General features: G+C 40.5%; 1 protein-coding gene across 1 annotated transcript in view; it reads left to right on the top strand.

Annotated features, from left to right (window-relative positions):
* ANKRD55 (ankyrin repeat domain 55) overlaps positions 1-25693 on the top strand; it is a gene marked incomplete at both ends in the record, with an annotated part of 48495 nt that overhangs the window by 1811 nt on the left and 20991 nt on the right. Inside the window, 5 exons of the mRNA XM_084305228.1 lie at positions 6762-6884; positions 8622-8752; positions 11079-11188; positions 14503-14563; positions 18203-18331. Of these exons, the coding sequence (XP_084161354.1) occupies positions 6762-6884; positions 8622-8752; positions 11079-11188; positions 14503-14563; positions 18203-18331 (554 nt within the window). The remainder of the gene's footprint in view (positions 1-6761; positions 6885-8621; positions 8753-11078; positions 11189-14502; positions 14564-18202; positions 18332-25693) is intronic.

Below are 25693 nucleotides of genomic sequence, written 5' to 3'. Positions count from 1 at the left end.
CTCCCCTACAATCCCATTCTCCACCCCACCCACCAGAAAACTCCTCTCAGCTACAGGTCAAAAAAACAAGGTTCCAGGCTTAAAAATCACACTGCCTCTTTGCAACACTTCCTGTGGCATCACTCATTAATAGCTTATGTTACTACGAATAGTGATAGCAGTAGCAACGTGGTGCTTCAGAAAGCCATTATCAGACCCTGCTCCCCTCTCAGTACTTGTTAGGTGCCATTCAAATGTGTGCTGTGCTGTACTTGGCTTCTGATGTTTGCCGTGTAAACAGAGGAGCCAGACAAATACTTGGACTGCTACACTCATAGCCAGGCACACACACAGGTTATTATTTTGTTAAGTAATCAGGAAATCTGTAATATTAGAGAAAAAGTTACAATTTCCAAGATTTGCACTCATCCGCTATCATGCTAAGACCAGGAGGTGCCTGCCACTGCTGACATAGGTTATCCCCGTACATCCGGAGAGGCACATCCCATTACCTGAGACATCAGGGAGCTGGGAGAAGGGGATGCTAACTGCATCCACTGGATGCAAAGGTTTTTTTTCCAGTGGTAAAAATCACTGCAAAGTGAGATCACAGTGGTGCATTTCAGTCCATGTTTGGGATTCATTGTCTTTTGGTGAAACCAGGCAGCACCTTTTTGTTGAAATCACATAGCTGTCTAGTATCGTGTCCTGATGATAAACCCTGGAAAATCACAGGCGTTTGGCTACTGGGTGGGTGGGGAGGGGAGATGGGGTGCAATAGGGTGTGTTTGCATGAAAGAGGGAAGTAAATTATGTACATAAATATTTCTTCTCCCCAGTTAACATAAATTATACTGTCATCCATCTTTCAGTTGTAAAAATTTGTGAATTTTAGCAGTGCTAAATCTATCATTGTCCACGCCATGTACACTAGGCTAACCTGCAATGACTTCATTTAGATATTTGAAACACAATGCAATAGGAAGCGAGCACTTACGTACATCCAATATTCACTTTACTAAACAACAGATCAACCGACATCACAAATTAAGTAAAGCAGACATCCTTCACATGAGAATCAGAGGAGTGTTAGTGTCACAATCAGTGTAATTTCATTGCTATAAATCCTGTGATCACTCTGTATGTTTCTTTATACACCTCCTTTCATCCCCAAAGACTCATCCTATCTGGAACAAATGACATGCTTTAATACTGCAGCTTATTTCAAATAGATTGTCTTTTAAGTTTGGTGCTTTCTCAGCATTTTAGCTATGAAAGAAAATGTCACAACCTTGCATGCCATTTGGTCTTTGCTCTTTAAGGCTCTTCCAGACCTTCCTACAGCACTGCTGTGCCAGCCTGTTGTTTCTCCCTCCCCATGCTCCACATATTGGCTGTTAGTTGGACCTTCTTCCTTCCTGAAGCTTCCTTTCACCAGTGGCACAGTATTTTTCCAAAATACAATGCATCTGAAACAGCACCAGTGCTCACTGGCATTTACAGAACTGAAAGACAATAAAAAAAATAAAGCTAACACATTTGCAGACAGAGGGCCAGGCATTTGGCTGTTTGTGATCCCTTTATGGCTCATGATGCTAGTGCCCCAAGATGCAGCCCAGCTCCCAGCAGGAGAGGAGGGAGCCACTCAGTGCCTCACTGTCACTTTCCCAAAATGCCCACTCTCCAGACCATTCCTCCTTTGCCCAGGAAGGTTTCTGCCAAGAGAAAGGCCCTACAAATTTTGCAGCCAGACCCCCTCATTCCTGGACAGGGTAAATTGGAGGAAGATGAAACAGGAGACACCACATCACCTGCAGCCAAGTGCAGCCAGGGTGAATGCCACCCAGGACCCCTTGGCTTTTCCTGCTCCCTGTCCATATGAAGCACCAGAACACCACACGTCTCTCTCGCCCTCTCCCTTCACCAGAGACACTGGTCATGTTAGAGACACCCTTGACACTCACGCCACTGTCCCCTAGCAGGCGTGAGGTCCATGTTCTGCTAAGAGCAGGTGCAAGGAAAACTCATTCATCTGTTCATTCATCCATTCATTCACTTGTTCATGCATCATTCAGAATTTGCTTCCTCTCGTTATATAGGAGAACAATTGCTTTGAGGACAGCAAAGCCACAGGGGAGAAAGCATTTTGGTTTCAGTTAAATGAAAAATGGTAGAGGGAATCTGTGTCCCAGGTGCAGGTGTGCATCCATGCCTTTCATCTTCCTGCTACCTTGCCCTCTGGGTAAGCAACTGTTCTGCTCAGGAGATGAAGAATTTCTGCTCAGGAGATGGAGAATTTCTTTTCTGCCTGGATTGCTCTACTCCAGACTTACAGTAGGAAAATGTAACGGTTATTACAAGGCAAAACAGCAAAAAGAATAAAAGTTATATGTGTAATGGATAAAAGGAGGTGATGACCCCTTTGATCTACTGTATGTACCTATACATCTAACGATTTCTTTCCCAAGGCCAGCAGCATCTTCTCTGCACCAGTCCCATAAGATAGCCACCACATGCAGCTGTGAGAGGCATTTTGTCAGTGCTCTCAGCTGGTCCCTCCTGGGTACCTTCAGACTGGCCAAGGGAAGCAGTGCCAGTGCTGAATGCCTGCCTTGTCCCTTTTGCAACCCAGCCCATTGCAAAGTCCACTTTAAGTACCATACCTGATCTTGTTTTAACATCTGTTTGCTGAGTTTAACAATTGTGAGAGCAGTTTGCAGATCTGATTTGATACAGAAACATGATTAATGGACACTGGTAAAGTCTCTTCTTTATTCATGTACTAGTCACTGATGATGACTGTCCAGATGCAAGGGCTCTTCACGTCCCCCGATCCTCCAAGCACCCTGAGCAGCACGCAGGTCAGAGCTTCTGGGCCAAATGATCAGTTTGTTGAGTGATAGACTCTCTACTAGAACAGAAATTAAGTTAGCATTTTTAATTTACAAATTTTACCAAACGTGTAATTTAAAAGACCAATTAGAGGAGAAAAAGAAAGGAAATTCACTTCAGTGGAGTAGTGATGAAATGGGAACCTCTGCACTAGTGAAGGCAGATTAAATATCAGCTCTCTAGTTTTCCCAAACTCATAATCAGAGCTCCAGATTTGAGATACTTACCTTTCCCAGGTAAGAGTTGATTGCATTTCCATGGCAGCCAAGTTTTAAAGCAGAGAGTGATGATGGTGTCCCAGGCACAGAAGGTCTTGTATGGGCAATTACACTGGGTTGCAAAGCCCCATGTGGAGCTAATGAGGGTTCACCTGCCACATGTTAACACAAGCATGAATAGGGTGGCAAATACTTCAAAATTATCTTTAAAGATGTTTTCTCACTCAAATATATATATATTTAATGTTTAATATAATTTATATCAATGTGGTAATATTAAAAAGACTGTACTAACACTTTTCAAATTCTCTTTAAACATCTCTTTTTCTGCACTGCTTAAGTATTTATGCTATTTCCAGAAAACACAACCATAAGGAAAAGTCATCAGTCACTTAACCTGTCTTTCTTTTAATCAACTTTCTCATGTGATTTAGGCATCAGCTTTACTTTCTCCTGTTAACAAGGTGGTGCAGTGGTGGGACAACAGTTGTGCTCTGAGTTCTGACCCCAGCCTTGGCAAACAATACATCACACTGCAGCTGTACCTTCTTTCTGAGTTAGCAGAGATCAGAAATTCCTCTTTCAAAATTAAGGATGAGACCATAGCTGACTGAAACCAAACACCTAGACCACTTCATTGTGACATCAGATTTGACCCTACACCAAAAAACCATATATATTTCATTAGACTCCTGGTGCTAAGAGGTTAATGGCCACCTGAAGCCAAAGGAAATGTAGGCATGCACAACATGGGATGAGCAGCCTAGAAGCATGTTACTAGTAAAAGAGAATCCATAAACAAGGAAAATCTCATTCAGTCCTTTAGCAACCAAAATCTGTTCAGGGTCTGGTCCTACAAGACAGGCTTGTGAAGGTTTTCCTTCCATTGCAAGGGCCACAAAAAATAATCACTTGTGTTTAAACTCAGTAGATAGAAAGTCATAAAAATAGTGCAGCTTCAAACTCAGTGCTTTCCATGGAAAAGGATAATGAAGAGAGCAACATGCTCCGCATTGGTCACCTGTGTGACTCTCAGAGTTGAAAAGTATGTTCAGAATTCCAATCCCAATAGATAATGCATTGCCAAACATTGGCAGCTAATAATTTTTACTTCCAATAAGAGTTTCTAAATTATAAAATGTCATATAAAAGCAAGAAATAGACATGCAAGCATATTTACTAACCTAGCCTAACAAGCAAAATTAGTAAATGTTGTCATTGATTGTTGAGTGCCCGGTAAAGCTTCTAAACCACTCAGGAATATAATTTCTCCTTAAATTAATCATCTCAGTGATGTGTTTAGCTATCAGTGCCTCTGAAACTAATTTGGCTTAGATCAAGCTGTTGGGCTTTCGCCAGATTTGTCCCCTTTGTCTGCTTCACAAGTTAGGGACTTCCTTTGTCTTCTCTGCAAATCTAGTCCAAAATAGCCCTATGTGCTTTTCTGAATATTAAATTTGAATACATGACTTAAGTACATATTGGTACATGGTTCATGCCTATTTCTAAAAATAAAATTAATTTTCTTGAGATTAGTTCATAATCTCACCAAATATCAATGATATTTTCATGCACATAAATATATTCCCACACAAAACCATGCCCTTCTGTCATTTAATTCTTCTGTTTTGCAGGTAGCTGTGCTTTTAGATAAGTCAAGGGGAACAGTAAAAATGCCACATTGGCACAGATTTACTGAGGGTGTTGGGGGACTGCTTGTGGTTTGCATCCCTCCCTGTTTTAAACAGGCTCTGTGTCTCCTCTTGTCACAGACCTTGTAATTTTAAACTGCTCTGGTCTTTGTTTCAGATTTTCCCCAAAATCTTCTCAGGAACTGAGGAATAAGGTGTTTTTACAGTAGTGCTTGGGTCTAAGACATATCATTTAAAATGTTGGTTTTTTGTTTTGTTTTGTTTTTCTTTTTATTAGCCTTAACTGTTACTTAGCTCTTAGGTTTGTTTGGCAATCGGCTTTTCTCTGCCATCTCTAGAATAAAATGTATAGAACTGTGCCCTCCCAATCTACTGACGATAGTCTTCTTGATGATTATCAATGTTTTCTGTGAAAATAAGTATTTGAAGAAAGTACACCCCTTCTTTAGCAAACCACTGTCAAGTTTTGTGATAGGATTGCGGGTCTCTTCCCAGGGCATAGCATCCAGTGGAAAGAGCTCACAGCTGACTAAAATAAGGGACAATACTGAAACTGTAAACACCTGTTGTGTTATAGTGTCATCCTATCTCATAGAAGTGTAGTCAGTAATATAATGAGCTAGCTCAGTTATTACTTTATTGTTTCTCAATTCACGATGCATTAATATTAGTATGATTTCTTATAAGAGGTGGAAACTTTCCACAAGTTGTATTATGCCATTTCAGCATCTATGTCAGACAGTTTTTGGAAGAAGTTAATGGTGAAATAAGTTTCAGATGACTAAGAAAAGCCACTGTGCTGTTTGTATACACTTCATGCCATTTCAAGTTACAGAGCTGTGATGGTTTTACTCAGGTGGGCAGCTGAGCTCTCTCACTCCCCCTCCTCAAAGGGCAGGGGGGAGAAAATATGATGAAAAGGGCACAAGGGTTGAGATAAGGACTGAGAGGTCACTCGACAATTATTGTGATGGGCAAAACAGACTCAGCACAGGAAGATAATAAGATTTATTGCCTATTAGTAACAAGCTAGAGAAGTGAGAAACGAAGGAAAGAAACCAAAAACGCCTTTCCCCCATCCACCCTCTTCCACCTGCTCCCCCTGTGTGGTGCAGAGGGAGGATGAATTGAGGTTGCTGCCAGTCAGTAGCACTTCATCTCCACCGCTCCTTTCCGGTCCCTCTCTGCCCCTGCTCCCCGTGGGGTCCCTCCCATGGATGCCGTCCTTCCCCAGCTGAGCCTGCGGGGGCTGCCCACAGGCAGCAGCTCTTCAAGACCTGCTCCCACACGGCTCCGTCCCACAGGGTCCATCCATCCCCCAGGAGCAAACTGCTCCAGCACGGGTCACCCACGGGTGACAGCCACGGGCGGCAGCTCCCCCCAGCCCCCCTGCTCCTGCGTGGGCTCCTCTCCACGGGCTGCAGCTCCGGCCCGGGGCCTGCTCCTGCGGGGGCTCTCCATGGGCCGCAGCCTCCTCCAGGCCACATCCACCTGCTCCACCGGGGGCTCCTCCACCCATGGGGGGGCTGCAGCGTGGAGATCTGCTCCATGTGGGACCCATGGGCTGCAGGGGGACAGCCTGCTCCACCAGGGGCCTCTCCCTGCAAAGGCCACAGGGGAACTGCTGCTGCCCACCTGCAGCACCTCCTGCCCTCCTGCTGCACTGCCCCGGGGGGCTGCCTGTAGGGCTGGCTCTCACTCCTTGCTCTCCCAGCTGCTGTAGCACAGCAGGGTTTTTTCACTTTCTTAAATCCGCTCTCCCAGAGGCACAAACAATATTGCTTGTTGGCTCAGGGCAGCAGCGGGCCTCTGAAGCTGGCTGAAATTGGCCCTTATCTAACATGGGGCATCTACTGGGGCTCTGTTCACAGAGGCCATCCCTGCAGCCACCCACTACCAAAACCTTGCCATGTAAACCCACTACAACATTCACACACATTCAGTGAAACATGCTATTATTTTCACTGTTAATCATTCGTACTTGCTCTCTGCTTACTCATGGATGTACTCCTCCGTATAGGTGATGCAGCAGAAGAGATTGACCTGACTGTAGTTTACCAAGCAGCAGCTAATGGTGATGTGAACACACTAACTGCAGTGATTCGAGAAGATCCTTCCATCCTGGAGTGCTGCGACAGTGAGGGTAAACGGGGGCTGAGCTTTTTCTCAGGGGATTAGGGGCTCCAGATTCCAATTAAACTTTCCATTCTTAAATCCTGATTTTTGTGTTCAGAAAATTGTGCTTAGTAGCAGAATATGGGAAATTTGAGTTATTCTTTTGAACATCCACTAGAAATGCATAATTTAGAGATTTCTTTTCCCCTGTAACTCTAAGGTTTTTTGTTTGTTTGTTTGTTTGTTTTTTACAAATAAAAATAAGCTTATTTAACATAAACAAACAGAACCATATCAAGAATTTATCTTATTCGGAAAGGTGCTTGAGAAACTGCTGTCCTTTCAAGGAAGGAAGAAGAATATTTTTATCAAAGCTAAATCCTATAAATTCTATACATCTCTAGAGTAAAAGTTTTCAGGAATTTGCACTTTAAAAGTATGTGCACAGGTACAATCAAATTTGAAATATTTTGTTATGTGATTTTTTGCCAAAGGGCTGACTGTACCATATGCAATGAACTAACTGATCTGTTTAATCTGTGAGACTGCATTCCTTTTCCTTTCTGTTTAGATTTCTATATAACACTGTTACAAAGCACTCTCCCATGGCTTAGTTTTATATGCATCCATTTTCCATGTCTATTAAAGCTACAGATCCCAGCAACCTTTTTTCTAGAAAATCTTTTTTTAGTCAAGAGTATATTTTATTGCAATTTCTTTAGAAGGATTAATATTAACACCATGTATTCAAATCCTTATCAGTATGAAGGGCTCTGAGTGGAGGTAGACTGATTAAAAACAGGAAGCATTTCAGCTCCAGCTCCAGTTGTTTACTAGGTTGTACATAAAATGTAACTAAGACCAGTCTTGCAAGACAAAACATATGGCTGTATCCTACACATATGGCAGAGTGTGCATAACCTTAGCTTGAATAATGTGTGTTTATTTGCTCAACAGTCTCACTGAATTCAGACAGAATAATTATTCTTCAGTTGTGCCTTGTTGCATGTTATGGCTTCTAACATTCAAATTTATTCCCATTTTAGTAACTTGAAATTTCTTTGTCAGATTATGCAGGAAAGACTTTGCTGTTTTTGAGCAGTTAACAGAATGGAAGGAAGGGGAAGCAATTAAATTATATTGTAATATGGAGTATTAAATAAATCTGATTATTAAGTTTGAACATAGATTTCAGTCTCTTTCCAGCACAGGAATGGTTTGCAGAATATAAAATAAGTTCTCGTGATGGCAGAAAAGAAACTACTCCAGGGCAAATCCAGTCTTTAAAATAAGTTGTTGTCTACATAAAGCATCATCTCAAACACATACAGCTTTGCATAAGACATAGCTTGATTTCATACCTCTTTTGAACACATAACACAAAATAAAGCTGTGATTCGAGAAAATTAGCCAAACATAACCTGGCAACTATTCACTTTGAAGAATATCAGCCTTCAAAATGGTGTACAAAGTCAATAATTTGTATGGTAAATGTGTCAATAGAAAAACAATATTTATTCCAGACGTAAAGTTAATGAAACAAGGCTTTTGCTCTGAAGTTATGTTCTTTCTGTAATCAGTAGCAATCTAGCTGGCATGGGAGTTACTTCCTGCCTGAAAAAAAGCTGAGCAGAGCTGTTGGAGAATTGTGAGAGAAAGGACTTGTTAATTTGCCAGTGCTAACATCAGCAAATAACAAAATATATCTCTCTTATGGCTTTGACAAAATAAAAGTTGTAAAAGAACACTTGACTTTCTTCCCCAGGTTGCACACCTTTGATGCATGCTGTGTCAGGACGCCAGGTCGATACCGTGAAGCTTTTACTGAAGATGGGAGCCAATATTAATACACAAGATGCTTGTGGACGTACCAGTTTATCTGTGGCAACTTATCTGGTACCAAGTCTTGGGGGAGGAGGATGGAAAGATAGGTGGAGTGAAGAGAGGAAATAAGTAGAGCAAATAAGATTTCTGTTTGTATTACAGAAGGGAGAAAAAAAAAAAAAAAAAAAAAAAAAAAGACAACATATTGGGTTCTAGATAGCAGTGAAGGTCCTCTGTGTGGTTTCAGGAGTCACTGGTTTTGTGTGCACTGGAAAAGAGCTTGAAGCTCCTTCCCAGCTTTAATACGAAGATTAACTTCTCCCATCTCACCCTCCGTATCAGATTTTCATGCTGTAGGAAACATATTCCTATCTCAACTTTGGGTGGCCAGCAAGCATGTTTACCTGTACTCCCCATGACCTAGGGCATTGGTTTTCCCTTCATTACAGAGCTGGACCTTGAATGGCCAGGTTCAAGGTGCTGCAAATATCAGCATAGACACTCAGTTCTTAAGCAAATCCAACCCCCCACTAAACCCACATGCAAGTGACAGTAGGGGAAGACATCTCATCAAGAAATTTGGGAAGGGAGATGTGGTGCTGTCTGTCAGAAACGCCAAAAGATGGTCCTCTTTTTCTTAGTCTGCTTTTCCTCACTAGAGGGAATTCAGATCTCAGGGAGAGGATGGTGACCAGGTTAGTTGGGCAGAAGGGTTAACCATAGGCTTTCTTGACTCGTTGGAAAGAAAGGAGGAAGGAATGTTTACCCATAGTGCTTGATATGAGTTCTGGCTGGATGACTGCCAGTACATTTAAACAGATATAGTGGCAGCCTGAGTAAGTCTCATCACTTGCATCTAGTTTATTCCTGCAATTTCAAGACAAAAACAATGTTTCTGCTAAGCTATTAGACATTCAGCCAGAAAATATGTGTAGAAAGAAGCAAAACATGCTTATTCACAGACACTTATTCAGTGCAAGGGGCATGCCTCACTTACTTGAGGATAAACATTTCCTCTGCCAGATATTAAAAAAAAAAATCCCGTAATTAGTGTCATGCTCCATTTTTCCTTCCTCTTTTCCCAGAGGGGAACAAATATTCTTTGGAAAAAGAGAAATGACTGGAAAAGATTTAAGCCACCCAGGCTTCAAAGTTTCCATTTCAGTTTCTGTGATGGATATAATCAGAGGTCTAGAGAGCATTGGCTGTGATGTCAGTCCAGAGAACTGAATTCAGCAGAGCTCCATGTTCAAAATCACATGCAGAATTTGGCAGTCCTGTACTTCCACCAGAAACCACAACAGGGATGTTCTGACTTTCCTCTGTGAATGCTGGAGATGTTGATCCAACATAGCTCATACAGGAGGCAATGGTCTTTATTGGTTGCTTGCAGAGGTCTGAAGAAAATACTTGAACACGTGCTTGACTTCCCTGTGATTTAAGCATATGCTGAAAAATTTATGCAATTGCAACCAGGTTGTTTACATGCTGTTTTGCTGAAGTGATCAATAGAAGGTTTTAGTCCAAGAACTGATTCATTCCATCTGTTCTGGTGCTGTTCTTAGCCTACCATTGTCACTAATTCAAACTTCTGCAGCAATGTTTGTAAGACCACACTCTGAGGCTCTTTAGTATTGATTTGCCTTCCCTGCTAAAATCTCATAAAGCAAATAAGATTAAGTGCTCTTGTTCATGGTTTAAACTAGCATAATTAAATTCACATGCAGGAATATGTGTAGCATTTGCTGGTGATACAGGAATTAGCAGATTTTTAATCACTGTTTATTCATTCACTGCTTGCCATAGCTGCAGGAAAAGAAAAATGAAAAAAAAAAAAAAAGAAGGAAAAGGAAAAAAAGGGGGAAGGGAGAGAGAAGGGAGAGGGGAGGGAAGGGGAGGGGAGGGGAGGGGAGGGGAGGGGAGGGAGGGAGGGGAGGGGAGGGGAGGGAGGGAAGGGAAGGGAAGGGAAGGGAAGGGAAGGGAAGGGAAGGGAAGGGAAGGGAAGGGAAGGGAAGGGAAGGGAAGGGAAGGGAAGGGAAGGGAAGGGAAGGGAAGGGAAGGGAAGGGAAGGGAAGGGAAGGGAAGGGAAGGGAAGGGAAGGGAAGGGAAGGGAAGGGAAGGGAAGGGAAGGGAAGGGAAGGGAAGGGAAGGGAAGGGAAGGGAAGGGAAGGGAAGGGAAGGGAAAGTTTTTCCATTAAAATCAATGGGTGAGTTACTCTGAGACAGACTACAAAAAAAAACATACTGAGTAGGGAGAGACCTATATTGGAGAAACAAAGTATATTTCCTCAGGTGGCAGAAACAGCTAGGGTCACATATGAATGTCAGAACCACCAAGCAAGTATCTAGCCTAATGCATTTTACTTTTTTCTTTGACATGCTGTAATTTCTTTTTCAGGGATGGCTGGAAGGCTGTGTAAGCCTGCTCAGAAACGGTGCTAAGCAGAACATACCTGATAAAAATGGAAGGTTGCCACTACATGCTGCTACTGCAGAGCCTGATGTGAGGTATGTCCCAGGCTCCACCGGCATTTGCTGGTTGAATCTCAACAGGTAGTCCCCAAAACCATCTACCCAGCCCAATGGGGAGCCCATCCCAGGCTGTCATAGGGGCGGAGAGCAGGAAAAGCATTGTCTAATGCTTCTGTAACAGGGGTACATAGTCAAGCAAGGTGAGGAGACTGATACAAAATAACAACAGCAGGAGAAAAAAAATGGAGAAAAAGTAGTAAAATTGAAATATATGTGTATAGTAAAGGTTGAAACTCTAGTTTCTCTTGATCATTCTGGCACCACTCCACAAGAAATGTTACAACCAGTTCTTTATTTCTGGGTTTCTCCTCCAAGTAACATGGGCCAGCATGAGAAAAGTTTTCCACATGACAATCTCTCTGAGAGCCCCTGCTGTGAAGGGGAAGCTGAGGTTTGGTGGAAAGTCTCATTTTTAACTACTCCTACTGGTAAGAACTAAAGCATGCCTCTTGAGAGGAAGTTCCAACACAGGTCCTCTTTGTCTCATTCTAGCCTGTGATAATAGGAAGGTTTAACATATATTAAGTCTTGATTTGTACTTACTAATAAATTCACTTAAAAAAATAGGAAGTAAATCATGTTTGGAGGAACAGGAAGATATCAGAGACAGTTAAAACATTCAGTAGATGTTAAATATTCACGTGACTTTATCACTGAGGTTATGGATTTGTCATTGTCACCATAGCAGGCCTGCCCAGAGCTCTGTGCATTTCTGCTGATCTTGCTCTCTGGCCTTTTTTAATAGCTTACTTCATTTTCCACCTTCATCATTGCTTTTCATGCATCACTTGGAGAGAATAGTTTAAGGTTTCTGCAGCAGTATGAAAACATTATCATTAAACAAAGCTTCCACAGAAAGACGATGTTTGTACAACACTGCTCATGCTGCTACTTGAAAGGGAACAGTAATCTACTTTAACAGCAGCAGGCAGGGTTCCCTGAACATTTTTCTTATTCTCCATGGACAGAGGCAGACCTTTGCTCTAAACAGGAATTCATCAGCTGCTCTATTCTTTGTCCTCTGTCTCCTCCTGGCTGGAGTTGCCCCTTGCCCAGAAGACATGCCTGGAGCACTGTGCAGGGGCTTTTGCATCGTGCTCATTGTCACTCCTGAGTCTCATGTCATTATTAAAAAAGTATATGTAGCAGTGAGCTATGAAATGCTTTTTCAGCTGAGTTTAAAAGCTGGCAGTCCCCTGCTAAAACTCCATGTGCTGTTTCCAGCACATGGACCACACAGAAAGCCGGAGACTGTGATCAGCCAGTTCATGTATTATTCCAATAATTGATTAATATGCTTCAATGCAGGTACCACAGAGCCTAAGAGACAAGGTGGAAAGGGAATCCATTCTGTCTTTAAGAATAGAAAAAAGAGAAATGTCAGTTGGGATGGCTGAATATCTGCACATGTGAGTGGTAGGATTGCTGTTGGTCTGAGCAAATAAGTAAGCCAAAGTTAGTTGAAAGAGGTTTTACACTCAAAGAACGATATGTCCTTCCCTCCACTGGTTTCACTGATGATATGTGGAATTAAACTACAGAACCATGTAACAGATTATATAACAGTGTGATAAAGGAGTTTTAACAGCATATTATTGTTATCTCACGTTCTCTCTGCCCACCAGTACATTTTTACTCAGACTTGTCTTCAGATAGTGAATTTCTGAGATTCTGTTTTGAGTTAATGACCACAAAAAGTCTCTGGCCTATCAGTTTTTTAAAAAACTATCCACAACAATCCTAAATCATGATTTTCAGAGTTTCTATAGTATCACTTCACTATGCCATTGGCTGTGTGATTCAAAAAAGAGGTCTAACACTCCTTTCTTAAATGTGACTGCATACATATATAAATGGATATTAAGTCCTGACAAAGGACTGGGATCTGCCCAGTCTTCACCATTAAGGGATATTCTAGTTTATAAATAAATAAATAAATAAATTTAAACTTCTTGCACCTGAAGATGGCATTACCAGACAGATAAGAGTTTCACAGGCGGAACTTGCCCTAAGCATTTGTAAATGTATTTTTTGTTGTTGTTTGTTTGTATTGTTTGGAATAATGGTTTTTGTGGTTTTTTTTTAATAATAAGAAAAGGAAAAAAAAAAAATTCACATGCAACACCCTCAACTAGATCTGATGAACACACCTGAACACAGTTCAATCTGGAAAAGGTGCTGGAAGTTGTTGAAGATTGTCCTGACAAAAAGCAGCAAAAGATTTTCACTCAGTCTCCTGGAAATCAATGCATGACTGCATGCATTTATCTGTGCACTATCTGTACATTTATCAGAGTTTCCACCTTAACTCTTCATTGTCTTTTAATCTCCTTGCAAAAGAGAGTGTATTTTGAATTCCATGTTTTGAAGGTTTATTGCAAATTTACACCTTCAGAGTAAGCACAGTTTTGGATAGTGGTCTTACCTAAGGATCCACTAAGGTTATATCTTTCCTTTTCCTAGACTCAGAACAACAGTACATCCACATTAGCACCTATACTATTTGGCTTTCTTAGAGGCTCTGACTCATTTGCATGGTCCTCTACATGATCCAAACACTTATCATCCTACTATGAAACATAATTTATTTCAGAAGATCTTCACAGGATATAAGGCCATAAGGAAAGGAATAGTAAAAACTGTGCAGTGCTAAAAACATTATTGCTGTTGAATATTGCACGTGACTTTTTTATTGTAACTGTTCCCACCACCAGAGGGGAGTGTTTGTAGTCTGATATTCAATAAGAAGGTGAACCGAAGCATTACTGTGTTTTATACCATAACAATGGCTCTGTCCCAGCAGAAAAACTGTAAGGCCTTGCCAAATGCTATTGTTTTAGGTGTGTATAAACATACAGTATATATGCAGGTACGCACACACAAACACATACACAATATCACATTACTCTGAGAGTTACAGAGCATTAAAAATCATTTTAGAAACAGGTCATTAATAGTTCTGTTTGTTTAAAACTTTATGAAATAGAATGATGAGGTATTGCTGCCCAAAACTGCATGCATGTATAGGATTACATATTCTGATTCTACCCTAGCAATCAACATAAGAATTCTTCCTAGTGGGTCTGCTTTTGATTCACAAAGTTCTGACAATAAGCCATAACGTCTCATTTGCTTGTCTAATACGACAAAGTGCAGGCCTAAGATTCTGACCTGTGCCCGTTACTAATACTGATTTGTCTTGAAATTGCATGCCTTTTTTTCTCAAAAGATGTCAAATTTTCAGGTTTAGTCAGGAGCACAGCACACTGATTATGTCATTGCTTCCACAGGCTCCTGAACGTGCTTCTGCAGCAGTCAAATCTTAGTGAAATTAATCATCAGGACAATGAGGTGAGTGAGCTTGTGCTGTAAGTCACTGTCCTAGGCTCTGGGATCATTCAGTTCATGCTGTTCAGAAAGAGTCCACTGAACTATCAATTTTATGGTAAGACAATGCACAAGTCAGATATTTCTGTAATGTTGTTGCTGAACTCTGAAGCCCTATCACGTTTTTCCCACAATGATGCACCTTTACACTAATAACACTTCTCCATATACTGCCAGCTCTGAGGTATCTTCAGACAGTCTCTTAACTCACTTGCTAAGACATAAATTGCTTTTGATCCTTTTTAAGTTGGACCCTGGATTAAATCTTCACCTTTTCCAAACGTCCTATCATTAAAGAGCTAACTGTTCACAGAAAAAATAACAGAAACCTGGTATTGCACAGAACAAGCATGGAAGAACAAAAATTTATGCTAGGTTACTCTGATCCTTAAAGAATTTGGCCCTGCATGTACACATACAGTGTACACAGGAGAGTGTCAGCTTCCCAAATGTGTTCTCCAGATAAAGAAGCCAAGGCACGAGAGAGACTCTGGACATCTTTTCCTGTGTTTGTCTTCGCTCTAGCAATTGCTCAAGGGTGTTTCTCTTCTCCATGGTGCCAGAACCATCACAGGGCTGCTAATTTTCTCTCTTCCCATGAGTTTTCCTTATCTACTGGATGGTTTGCAGACCCCACTTACAACAGCCTAAACCAGACATATGGTTTGTCTTGGCATAGAATTATGTTGCTAATGAGTTGCATGTAACCATGAATGACAATTTCAAGCCATAATGGTTTGCTGTAATGCATCACTGAATGCAAATTGGAACTTTTAGTCTAGGTCATTTGGCATGGGAATGCTATTTGTTCAAATGTCACTGCTAAACCCTGAATATTAATGTTTTCTTAAAAGTGTGGAACCTCACAAATTATTTCTGCTAATGAAGCTGTTCTCCTGGCATAAGTAAAACACTTCAGTTTTCCCATCTACACTTGAGAAAAACACACTGATCAATGCATGAACACACAAACGGTAAAAAATACATCTGGAGGTTTCATAGTTTCCACAACTGAGGCTTTCTGTGGGTTTCTTGTGAAGCTTTGTGAGACAACAATGGGAAGAAACATTCCCTGAAAAAGCCTAGAATCTGAGCAAAAGCGGTATCACAATATATTTCCCAGGGGCAAACGCAGCCTGTGAATGCTATTTCAGGTCCCCTTTTACTGGATTGCACCCATCTATGCTCATGAAACTGCTGCCCAATCATCAATAGCCATTTGTTTTGGTTTGGTTTGCTTTTAGTATTTGGTTTTCTCCTTTTATGTCCCCTATTACTCTTTATTTTTAATAGATGTGCAACTGTTGGGCTTTCTTATTTTTAACATTACATTTTTTAGATCTTCAGAGCCCTACAGCTTTGACAGTTCTGATATCACCCTCATGCTTCCTCTCACAACCGCAGATGCCACTCAAGGGTGCTATCACCTTGCACAAAGCAGATGGGCATAAGCTGGATAGCCATCACCCACTGCAGCCTTCCCACACGTGTGAGGTGCTGTTCCGACCAGCTCAACTCTGTACTCTTTTGGGCACTCCAGAAGGACACGTGGAACACTAATTATTAGAAAAGAAAAAGAGACCAAAACAGGAAGCAGCCCTATGCTCTGTCTAAATTCTTGGTATACCTGCACCTTGAATGCCGGCTGCAAGAGTCATCTGAAAAAGCTTATACAACAACAGGAACAGAAAAGGACTACAACGATTATTTAGAATAGTTTCCTTTCATGGGTAGGTCAACAACCAGAGCAAACTAACTACAATAGGATGTTCAGGATGGTAGCTACGTCAGAGGGATGGTATAATACAAGTTCATGACATCGTGAACAGCACAGAGAAGATGAGAATGACTGCTGTCTTTTACATCTAAAATAATGCAGGCACCCACAGAAATTATCAGGCAGCAGTGAATGTATATGAAGAAAATGAAAGGAAGCACTTTTTCACAGAATGAGTGGTTACCACATGGAGATCTGGATGGCACAAGAAGTCATTAGTGAGATTGTGTGACTGTATAACACTGAGCCTTACTTCTTATATTCTCTCTCTAAACATCTCCTACTGACCCCGGACTAGGAAGGTCTTTGGTTCCTACACACAGTTTTTACACTCTTACTTTACAGCTGGCTGCTTCTGGCTATGGCAAGAACAAGGAAAAACTTGTTTTTTTTTCAAGGATTTTGCCCTTTTGTCCATATCAACAGACTGAGAGCAGATGATGAGAAGCTGGCCTAGTACACTGTAGCTTCCCTTCTTCCAGTGACTTTTCCTGCTCTCCAGGGTTAGATGTGAGGACCCATGTCCAGCCTGGAAACACTTCACTCAAACCTCACTTCAGAGCCTCACATTGGGTGTCTGTCAACAGTAATTGGTCCGAAACATCAAAATCTTGGTCCACCAGTATCAGTGGCAAAGCTCTCATTAATTTCAGTGGGTTTGGGATTTCATCCTCATTTTTGGTTTTACAAAACTTAACCCCTTATGACTAAGCTTTGTAAAACCAAGCTAAGACCAAAACTGCTCTTCTTCATATGTTGTATTTTGTCATCATCCATACTTAAGCCATGTAAGGACTTGAAAATATACCTGATAAATGAAAGCTGAGGGGTTCAAACTTTTACATAAAAAATACTGCTTACAACTTTCAGTATTATTTCACTGATAAGTTGTATGCTTGAATGTTTTATAGCTTGTGCTTTATCTGGGTTATTGCCAATTGGATTTATGGTGTTCCATGTCAAGCTTACATTTCTTTTCCACTCTACATTTTTTTTGGTTTTTAACATTTTAGAACCCAGAAAAGACCCTTAAAATACATTTTCAGTGTTAACAGGTAGTAAATGGCACCTCCACAAAGTAAAATGTTACCTCATCTGAACATTAGCAATTTTTAAAAAACATGCTGCTGTTGTAACTTCATGCAGAAAGTCTTTGATATTATGGGTTTAGAGTAAATTATAAGTGTGTTTAACAGTGTTGATGACAAGGTGAAATTACAGGCCATGAATTCTCTAATCTACTGAGACTGACTAGACACAGGTAAACTGGAATGAAAATGCAGGTAAATCAGTTAACATTTGCTTTGTTTTATTCCTAAACAGTTAATATGGGATGTTTATATTGTGTGTCTTTTTGTTGACATCACGGGGGCAGTTCCTTAGCTTGCTAAATAGTGTCAGCTAAAATTCTAGCTTATAATACTTATTTTGAATCAAAGATAAAACCTAAGATAAACATCACGTGGTGTCATGACAGAGCACCAGCCTAAAATAGTCCTTTCTCACTGAACATAAACTTAGCAGTGAGGAACCATTCCCCAGCTGTCATTTTTTTTTTGTGATGACCATGCATTTTTTAGATGGGCATGGAAGAAACATTCATATTTGTATTGATATTCTGTAATGACTCCAAAAAGATGATTGCTAGGTTCCCTCTTATAATTATTTCAGAAGTTGTAACTGATCTTTCCAAGTCAAGACAGAGTGGAAAGAGTCAGTCCAGCCAAAATGGTTTCAGAACTGTGTAGCTTATCTGTAGTTGAAAGAGACGTGAAGGGAGCTACCATGCATGACCATTATTTGCTCTCTGGGTTTGTGGCTTTCAGGGAATGACTTCACTCCACTGGGCTGCTTTCCACAACAGGCCCCAGCATGCGCAGACCCTGCTGCACAAGGGAGCAGACCTGACCCTGGTGGACAAAGACTTCAAAACCGCACTGCACTGGGCCGTTCAGGTGAGACACAGCTGCGGTTTCATCAGGCAGTTGCTTGAACTGAGCCGGCTATTGTGTTGTCCTAAATGAAATGAGGAAAAAGGATGCTAAGAATGTCCAGTAACACCCCCAGCATTTTGCCAGTGGCATGGGACAAGGATCTAAGACCTGCTCCAGAGAGCAAGGTGTGCTTCATGTAGGGTGAGCTCTGTTGCCCTGAACAGTTATCATTTATCTCACTGGGACTACAAGTGTGTTTCATGTGCTTAGATTTTTTCACTGAATCAGGTTCATAGAAATCTGCAGCTTAAATAGTCTTTCTAACAATCTTTGAGAATATAATAATGTAAATGCAATTTAAAATATCCTTTAAAATAAATAGTTGTGGAACAATTGGTAGAGGGGTTGAGCCCCTGCTTCTGTGGAAATTAAGGAGGATGGGGAGACAGACACATTTCCCACTGAGCTGTATCTCCCTATCTCACATGAAAAAGAAAAAAAAAAAATCAAATTGCTAAAAATAATGTGGGAGATCATTGGAGAAGAAAAACACACAGGTAAATAAATGCATATGACATTTAACACTCTTACAAAATTGTTAATATGCTTATTAGCGAGTGGTGTAAAATAGTGTAGTTTAAAAAGTTATGCATAAACTTTACTGCAAAAACATCCCAGATGAAAGGATAGCAATCCTATAAACATGTTTGTACTTGCTCAATTGCTATAGCAAGTTCCAGTATCAGTGTTCAAAACACCTGCTCAACAGATAAGCAAAAATAGAACTTACATAAAAATCCAGTAACGTTTTCCTACAATGACTAAATATTTGCATCCTCACCTTTTGGTCCAAGTAAACTCGTCTTAAAATATGTGCCAACAAAGAAATAAAAAATCTCTGAACTGCCACATGCTATAAATGAGTAAGGACATCTAGAAAGAATAATCTGTTTCCTTCAACCACAGCCTCCCACAGATGGTTCAGGCACAATAGGCTCAAATTTTGTTTTTCTGAAATCGAGTTATATTTTGGCCTCTGCAACTGGTGTTATTTCACCAACAGTTTCATTCTTTAATCCTGATCAGTCTGAACTTTGGTTACTTCCTTTACTCTTTTGTCTTCGGAAACTACAGGTATCTAGTCCGTTGTGTGTTTTTTCTAGGCTTGCTCCTCCCACTTTCTCTCATAAATGTGCAGAACAACTCTTAAGAAAGGGAGAAATTGCAGCTGCACAAAACCCACTTTGCCCCAGGTGGAGGTAAATCATAAATCACTCTTCTTTCTCTCTCTAAGCTGCTCCCAGAAGTAAGAGAAAATATGAGAAGGATGAGACCCTTTCTCTTCTTGACAGATTCCTGCTATGAAGCCTTATAAACTGCTTCCTTCATCCACATATTTCTCATAATATAGGTCAAGAAGGGCTAGTTCAAATACCAGAGCATGGAATAGATCTGCTAGCATTTCCCTTACTCAGGCTTGGCCAAGAAGAAATATTTTCAGCCACTGCTCTTTCTTGCTCTATTAGGCCCAAGAGAAATAGATACTGTGGACAGCCATGCCTTTGTCTGCTGTTACAGCTCTGCTGCATGTGATCATCATTCCCACGTACCAATTTTTAATATGCTCACTGAATGTTTTCCCCTGGAGATCAAAAGACGAAGGCAGGGTTGTGCTCATTGAGAAGACCGTGTCAAGCAATGTTTAATAACCTCTTCCATAGCTACTGGAAAGGGGCTAATTTTCCTTTAAGAATTGCTTTTATATCTTCGGAGCACAAGAGACTCACAGAGCTCAAGCAGTAACAGCTGCAGGGGTTGTTTTTGTCTGAATAGGGCCTTGTGTTTAATTTAATTTTTAAAAAACTCAGTAAGGGGAAGACCAGGCATAACACAGAAACTTGTTTCAGAGACTGCAGAAAAGAAGGCAGTTTGTGCACACTGGACTGAAACTCAGAGCAGGACCACGTAAAAACCATCATCCACCACCAAAAATAGAATTCTCACATGTGTTCCATACAGAATAATTGCTCTATGCTGTCTGTTTCAAAGAACACATGTTTGGTGCTTGGTCTTCCACCAGACAGACGGGGTCTGTCGAGTCCCAGCTCTAAAGACACCTTGCCCACACCAAGATCTGCTGTACTGAGAAGCTCAACCTTCCTGCTGCTCGAGTTCATGTCTTCAGTGCAAATGTGTCAGCATCAGTGTCGAAAACACAAATCATTTTGGTTCAAAGTGGGAATGCCTCACGTCAAATCTTTCACACATGCACTATTTTCAAGTCAGTACAGATAGGGCTATAGTAGGGGTGTCTTAGGAGGTGTTTCTCTCTTTTCATTTCAATCAGCAATAACTGCTGTAATCAGAAGGAAGCATACCATTGTAAACAAAACCTGTTACTTGATACTGGAATTAAGTTTAAAGCCTTTTTAAGAGTCCTAGATAATGATGTCATTGAAATCCTTGTAAAATACAGTATATGATATATTATTATACACTAGCATGCTCCATAGTACTACATCATAATGGTATTATTAGTACCCTAGAAACAGTACACTATTACCCTAGGAAGATTTATAGTCTTCCTGCATTGTCTTGCCACTTCCTATGGTTTTTACCAGAAGTTTCTTTGTCTCTTTCTTAATACTCTGGCTCCCAAAGTCATATGATTATGTAAAAATATCAGCTTTCATTTTAAGAATAAACAAACAATCAAACCAAGATTTCTAGTGATTGTTTCATGTAAAGTAAAAAACAAACAAACAAACAAACAAAAAACTTATAAGATAAAAAGAAGCTATTGAATATAATATTCTGCCTTGTGGAGCTGCGCTTCTGATTTTTTTATTTATGTTTTGACTTGCAGTGCTAATATTAAAAAAAAAAAAAAAAAAAAATCTTGGGATATTTTTTTCTTAGAAATAAATGAATTATTTAATTCCCTCCTTTCCTGAGAGCAGAAAGAAATACCTGTATAATTCACACACACTGTAAAAGAAAATCACAGACAATTATTTATTTGTGTTTGACTGGAAAGGCGTGGCAGCCTCTCTGTAATGTTTCGAAGGTGAGAGCACACTTGCATTTCAGGACATCTAGGAAATAACTAGCTACTCTGTTGCTGCAGGGGATAGCAAAAGACAAAACTAAATACCCAGCCCAGGGGCAGGAGGAAGGTCCCAGAGCAGGCAGTGGTGGCTGGGGCCAGGTCTGTCTCTAGGCATCATTCTGCACCCATCCTCTCTGCCCAGCACCCCAGTTTTTCTCCTGTGGGCTGGCTATAGTGGAAGGATTCAGAGAGAAACTTCTCAGGCCTCTTAAAAAGTAGTGAGTGTTTCTTCATGGCAGATGTGTTTGCTGCTGAAGTAGGCCAGAAAAGATGCATGAACTGAGCACCTTTCACAGTCTGGGAGGTTTCAGGCAGATTTCTTTTGTTGCAAATTTGGTTGTGGTTTCTCTTTGTTTCATGCAGTTTTCTAGAGATAGCAATAAAAGGAGAGCAGCACTTTATTTTTTTTAAGTCATTAAGATTTAAAGACAATTTTCACTGCTAAGGAATGAATGAAAAAAATAGATTGACTATATTTTTTTTAACCATTACCTTAAGAAATCCCTTTCTTGTGCAAATATTTTCATATATTTACAAAAAAAGTAAAGCTGTTGCTTATGGAGGATGGGCCACTGCATAGCAGCAGGGCTCTATGGAGTGAGCTGTCAAGCTGCAAAATGAGGAAGAAAAGTGATTTCAAAAAGTTGGTTTTGAGTAAGAAATAAACATGCTCCAATACCATCAGGAGCTTTTAATTTGGAAGACTTAAAAAAATTTACAGTATGGCCAGCTGACTTCAGATGCCCAGGGACATTCCCAAGTGCTACTTAGATTTCTATTGCAGCTGTGACCTATTTTTCCACTTCCATTTATGACAGATTGTAAATTGAAGGCCCCTGTGACTTCTGTGTGGTATAGAAGTGTACAATATTGATATACAAACTCATCAGTACAACCAGATTATCAGAAAAACTGCCTTTACCTAAAATAATTAATCGTTAAACAGTAAATTCTTCAAGTACGAACACGCTGTTCACAATATAATTATTTGTGCCAATCAAATTTCTAAGGAAATCAATTGCAAAACTCCTGATGAGGCTAGCAGGATTTTTTTAGGGCAAAACCTGTAGGTAAGTGCAGGATAATTGCCAGACCTCTTCTTAGCACAGTCTGTGTATAACTCTGCAAGTGGTTGCCAGAACATGAGTAATGTGCACACACAACACCTTTTCAGTATCTATAAATGCTCTAATCTCCTATGCCTTCCAAAAAGGCACTGGGAGACAAAGATATACATTTCTCTGACAGCAGTAAGGAATAAATCCTTATGCTACTGCAGGGAAAAAAAAAAAAAAAAAAAAAAAAAAAAAAAAGACCCCTTTTTCAGAGCACATAAACAAACAGCTCATCCAGAGAAATCAGTCCTCACAACAATGTACTACCAGGGGAAAGCTGCCAAGTAACTTTAGTCATAGGCACGGTGCACAGTAAATCATACTCGGTTATTATGGAAGAGTCCAAGTGAAAATAAATTCTCAGAGAGACTTGGCTAGTATGTCATTAAGGTTTGTGCTTGAGCAAAGAGAGGATGAGAGAGGCAGTGACATATGATAGCCACACAGGTAGGGCTCTGTGACTATCCTTGTCACTTGGTAGCTCTTTCCAACAGCCACCAAGGTTGCTGAGAGGATAAAAAATATGTTAGGAACACTTTGTCCCTTTGTTGTAGTAGAGGCAGTGCTCTAAGGACCACAGGACAAAGTATCCCGTACGACAAAAACACGTTTTCTTTCCAGAAGTACCACAAATTCAAGCCAAGCTGGGATGCTCCGAGTCGGCAAGAGACGCCGTCTCAGTGGGTGTCTGAGGCTGAAGCACTAGGGTTAGGAGAAGACAAATGAGCTTCTCTGTGAGCTGGCTGTGTCTCACCAATGTAACTACAACGGCGTCAGTAGAGTTGTTGTTAATTTATGTTGGTTTGCCATCAGAAACACACCCTGTGAAGTGCCTGGGCTGCTTCCAGGCAGCTCTTGGCAAAGTGTCACTGGCAGGAGGAAAGCTGACGATGGTATTACGGGTTGTTCCTTCCCTCAGCACAGGGCCCATTTGACCCTGTCCCCTGAGTGTAGAGAAACCACAGGGTGTTCCAAATTCTTGCACTGGTGCTCCACTGCCATCACAGCCACATGGCAGCCAAGGCATGGCAGCAGCAGACGCAGAGCGAACATGCTCCCATTCCTCAGGAGCTTTCACTCATCCAGGGTACAGAGGAGGGATGCTAGAAGTCCTTAACAATGAAAGAAAGCTCCCGTGAGTGCAAAACCCTTCAACCCAGCAACCCGAGCTGCCAGCTTTATGGAGGCTTCTCCCTGTAGTAGGAGCTGCAGCATGTCTCTGCTCTTGAGTATGATATCTCCATGTTTAAAACATCAGGCACTGCATCTTACATCTAAAACAGAAAATTCCTTCACAGTGAAGGTCTTGCACTTATTCTAGGCTGAAATTCTGAACTTGTCTTGCAGTAGAGGTAATGACATAATACACTGCTGGCATTTGATTTCAGCAAGAACTGAATTTCTAAATCAAGAAGGAAAAAAATGTGGCTATGAAAGGGAAGAGGCATTTACTAATGTAATAACCTCAGCTGGAGTTAAAAAATAAAGCCATCCACAGGCAAACTACCTGTTCACATTTTTGCAATGGGTTGCTCAACAAATACTTGAAATGGCTCACATGCCTTCATTTCAGCAAAGGAGGAAATAAATTTCTTATTTTCTTCAAGGACCCTCTTGGTGTTCTTACAGTCAATTTCATATTAAAATGCACAGCGTGTGCCTGTGAGGGATATGAGGACAAATAAAAGCATTGTGAAAACAGACAGCATTCTGTAACACACAACTCAAACAGCACCTCATGATGCACAAGGATGATTTCCAGGAGGAAGCCAGAAGTACTACTGCAAATTTTATGTAATCTGAAGTTTTTCTTTGGGAAAACAAGTTATCTCCCACAGCAGCTTGCTGCTGCAGACAGTAGTGAAATGATGGTTAGACATTCAGAGTCAGAGAAGAAAGACATCAAAGAGAAAGTCAAAGCTTTGGATTCACAAGTGTGGAATTCTGAAAGAAGGGAAGGTGGAAGAAGGTGAATCACAGGCAGCCCTAAAGGGAGTTGCTAATGTTAAGAAGCAAGATAAGAGCTGCTAGTGGGGAATTTCTATCTAGCAAATATAGCTATAGGAAGGCTTTAAACTGCATACTACGTTAAAAAAAAAAAAAAAAAAAAAAAAAAAAAAAAAAAAAGCAGAAATATAAGCAAACTAATATAACCTAACCACATAATCTCCAGAGGCATTCAGGCATTCAGAAGAAAAACACTTGTCAGGGCTTTCTGAAAACAGTTAAGTGGTCCATAGCTTGTTCCTATCCCCTTCCCATCTGTACATTCCTGGTAGACACAAGCCAGCGTAGCACACTCCCTTCACATGATTGTTCTCTTTTCGACATTGTAACATCTACTTCACCAGAGTATTCTGACAAAAGGAAAAAAATAACCCCCTATACAGCGCAGTGAACATGGAAAACATTGTATGATGTGTAACTGAAGACCTAGCAGAATAAAATGCAATGTTGTGGCACAATATTGTAGAAGTCACAATAAACTACACAAATAAAATTATAGTTCTATACATCCATTGGGCATGCACAAGGTCCGGGTACAAGAAAAAAGGTTGTAGTGAAGATGATGATAAATTAAGCAGACACAGGTAAGGGAAAAAAATATCAAAACAAGAAAAACATCCCAAATATGTAGGATTCTCCTCGTGGTATTTGGTACAGTGGATATTTCTTGAAGAATTATTTTCTTGTTTTGAGAGCAGAGATGCAACTGTCAGAAGCTGGACTTTATATTAACCAGCTTAAAGAATATGAGGTTTTAATCAAGTGAAAGTGATAGCTAGCAAACCTTATATTTGTGAATTTGTTGTTAACCACTGTCTGGATATGACACATGTTTCAGACAAAATCTTGCATAAAGTAGATTGAGAATTTGCTTTTCAAGGGCACCTGTATCAAAGCTTTAGGACATTTCTTCTTGATTAAGTTTTATTATGATGAGTGACCTAAGAAAGTTTTGTCAAGGGAATGAATAAGGGGTGGAAGCTGAAGGGTGTGAGATGGGACAAAACTTTTGGGATCCCCACAGAATGAGATAGAAACACAAAACCAGAAAATAACTATTAATCTCTGAGAACAATGCTGAAAAGGTTTTGAATTTAAAAAAAAAAAAAAAGGGAGGGGGGGAGGGGGGAGGAAGAACAAAAAAAAAAAAAA

Source organism: Netta rufina (genome assembly GCF_964035555.1).
Source record: "Netta rufina genome assembly, chromosome: Z".
Taxonomy (NCBI): domain Eukaryota; kingdom Metazoa; phylum Chordata; class Aves; order Anseriformes; family Anatidae; genus Netta; species Netta rufina.
This window is presented reverse-complemented; position numbering and strand designations above follow the sequence as displayed.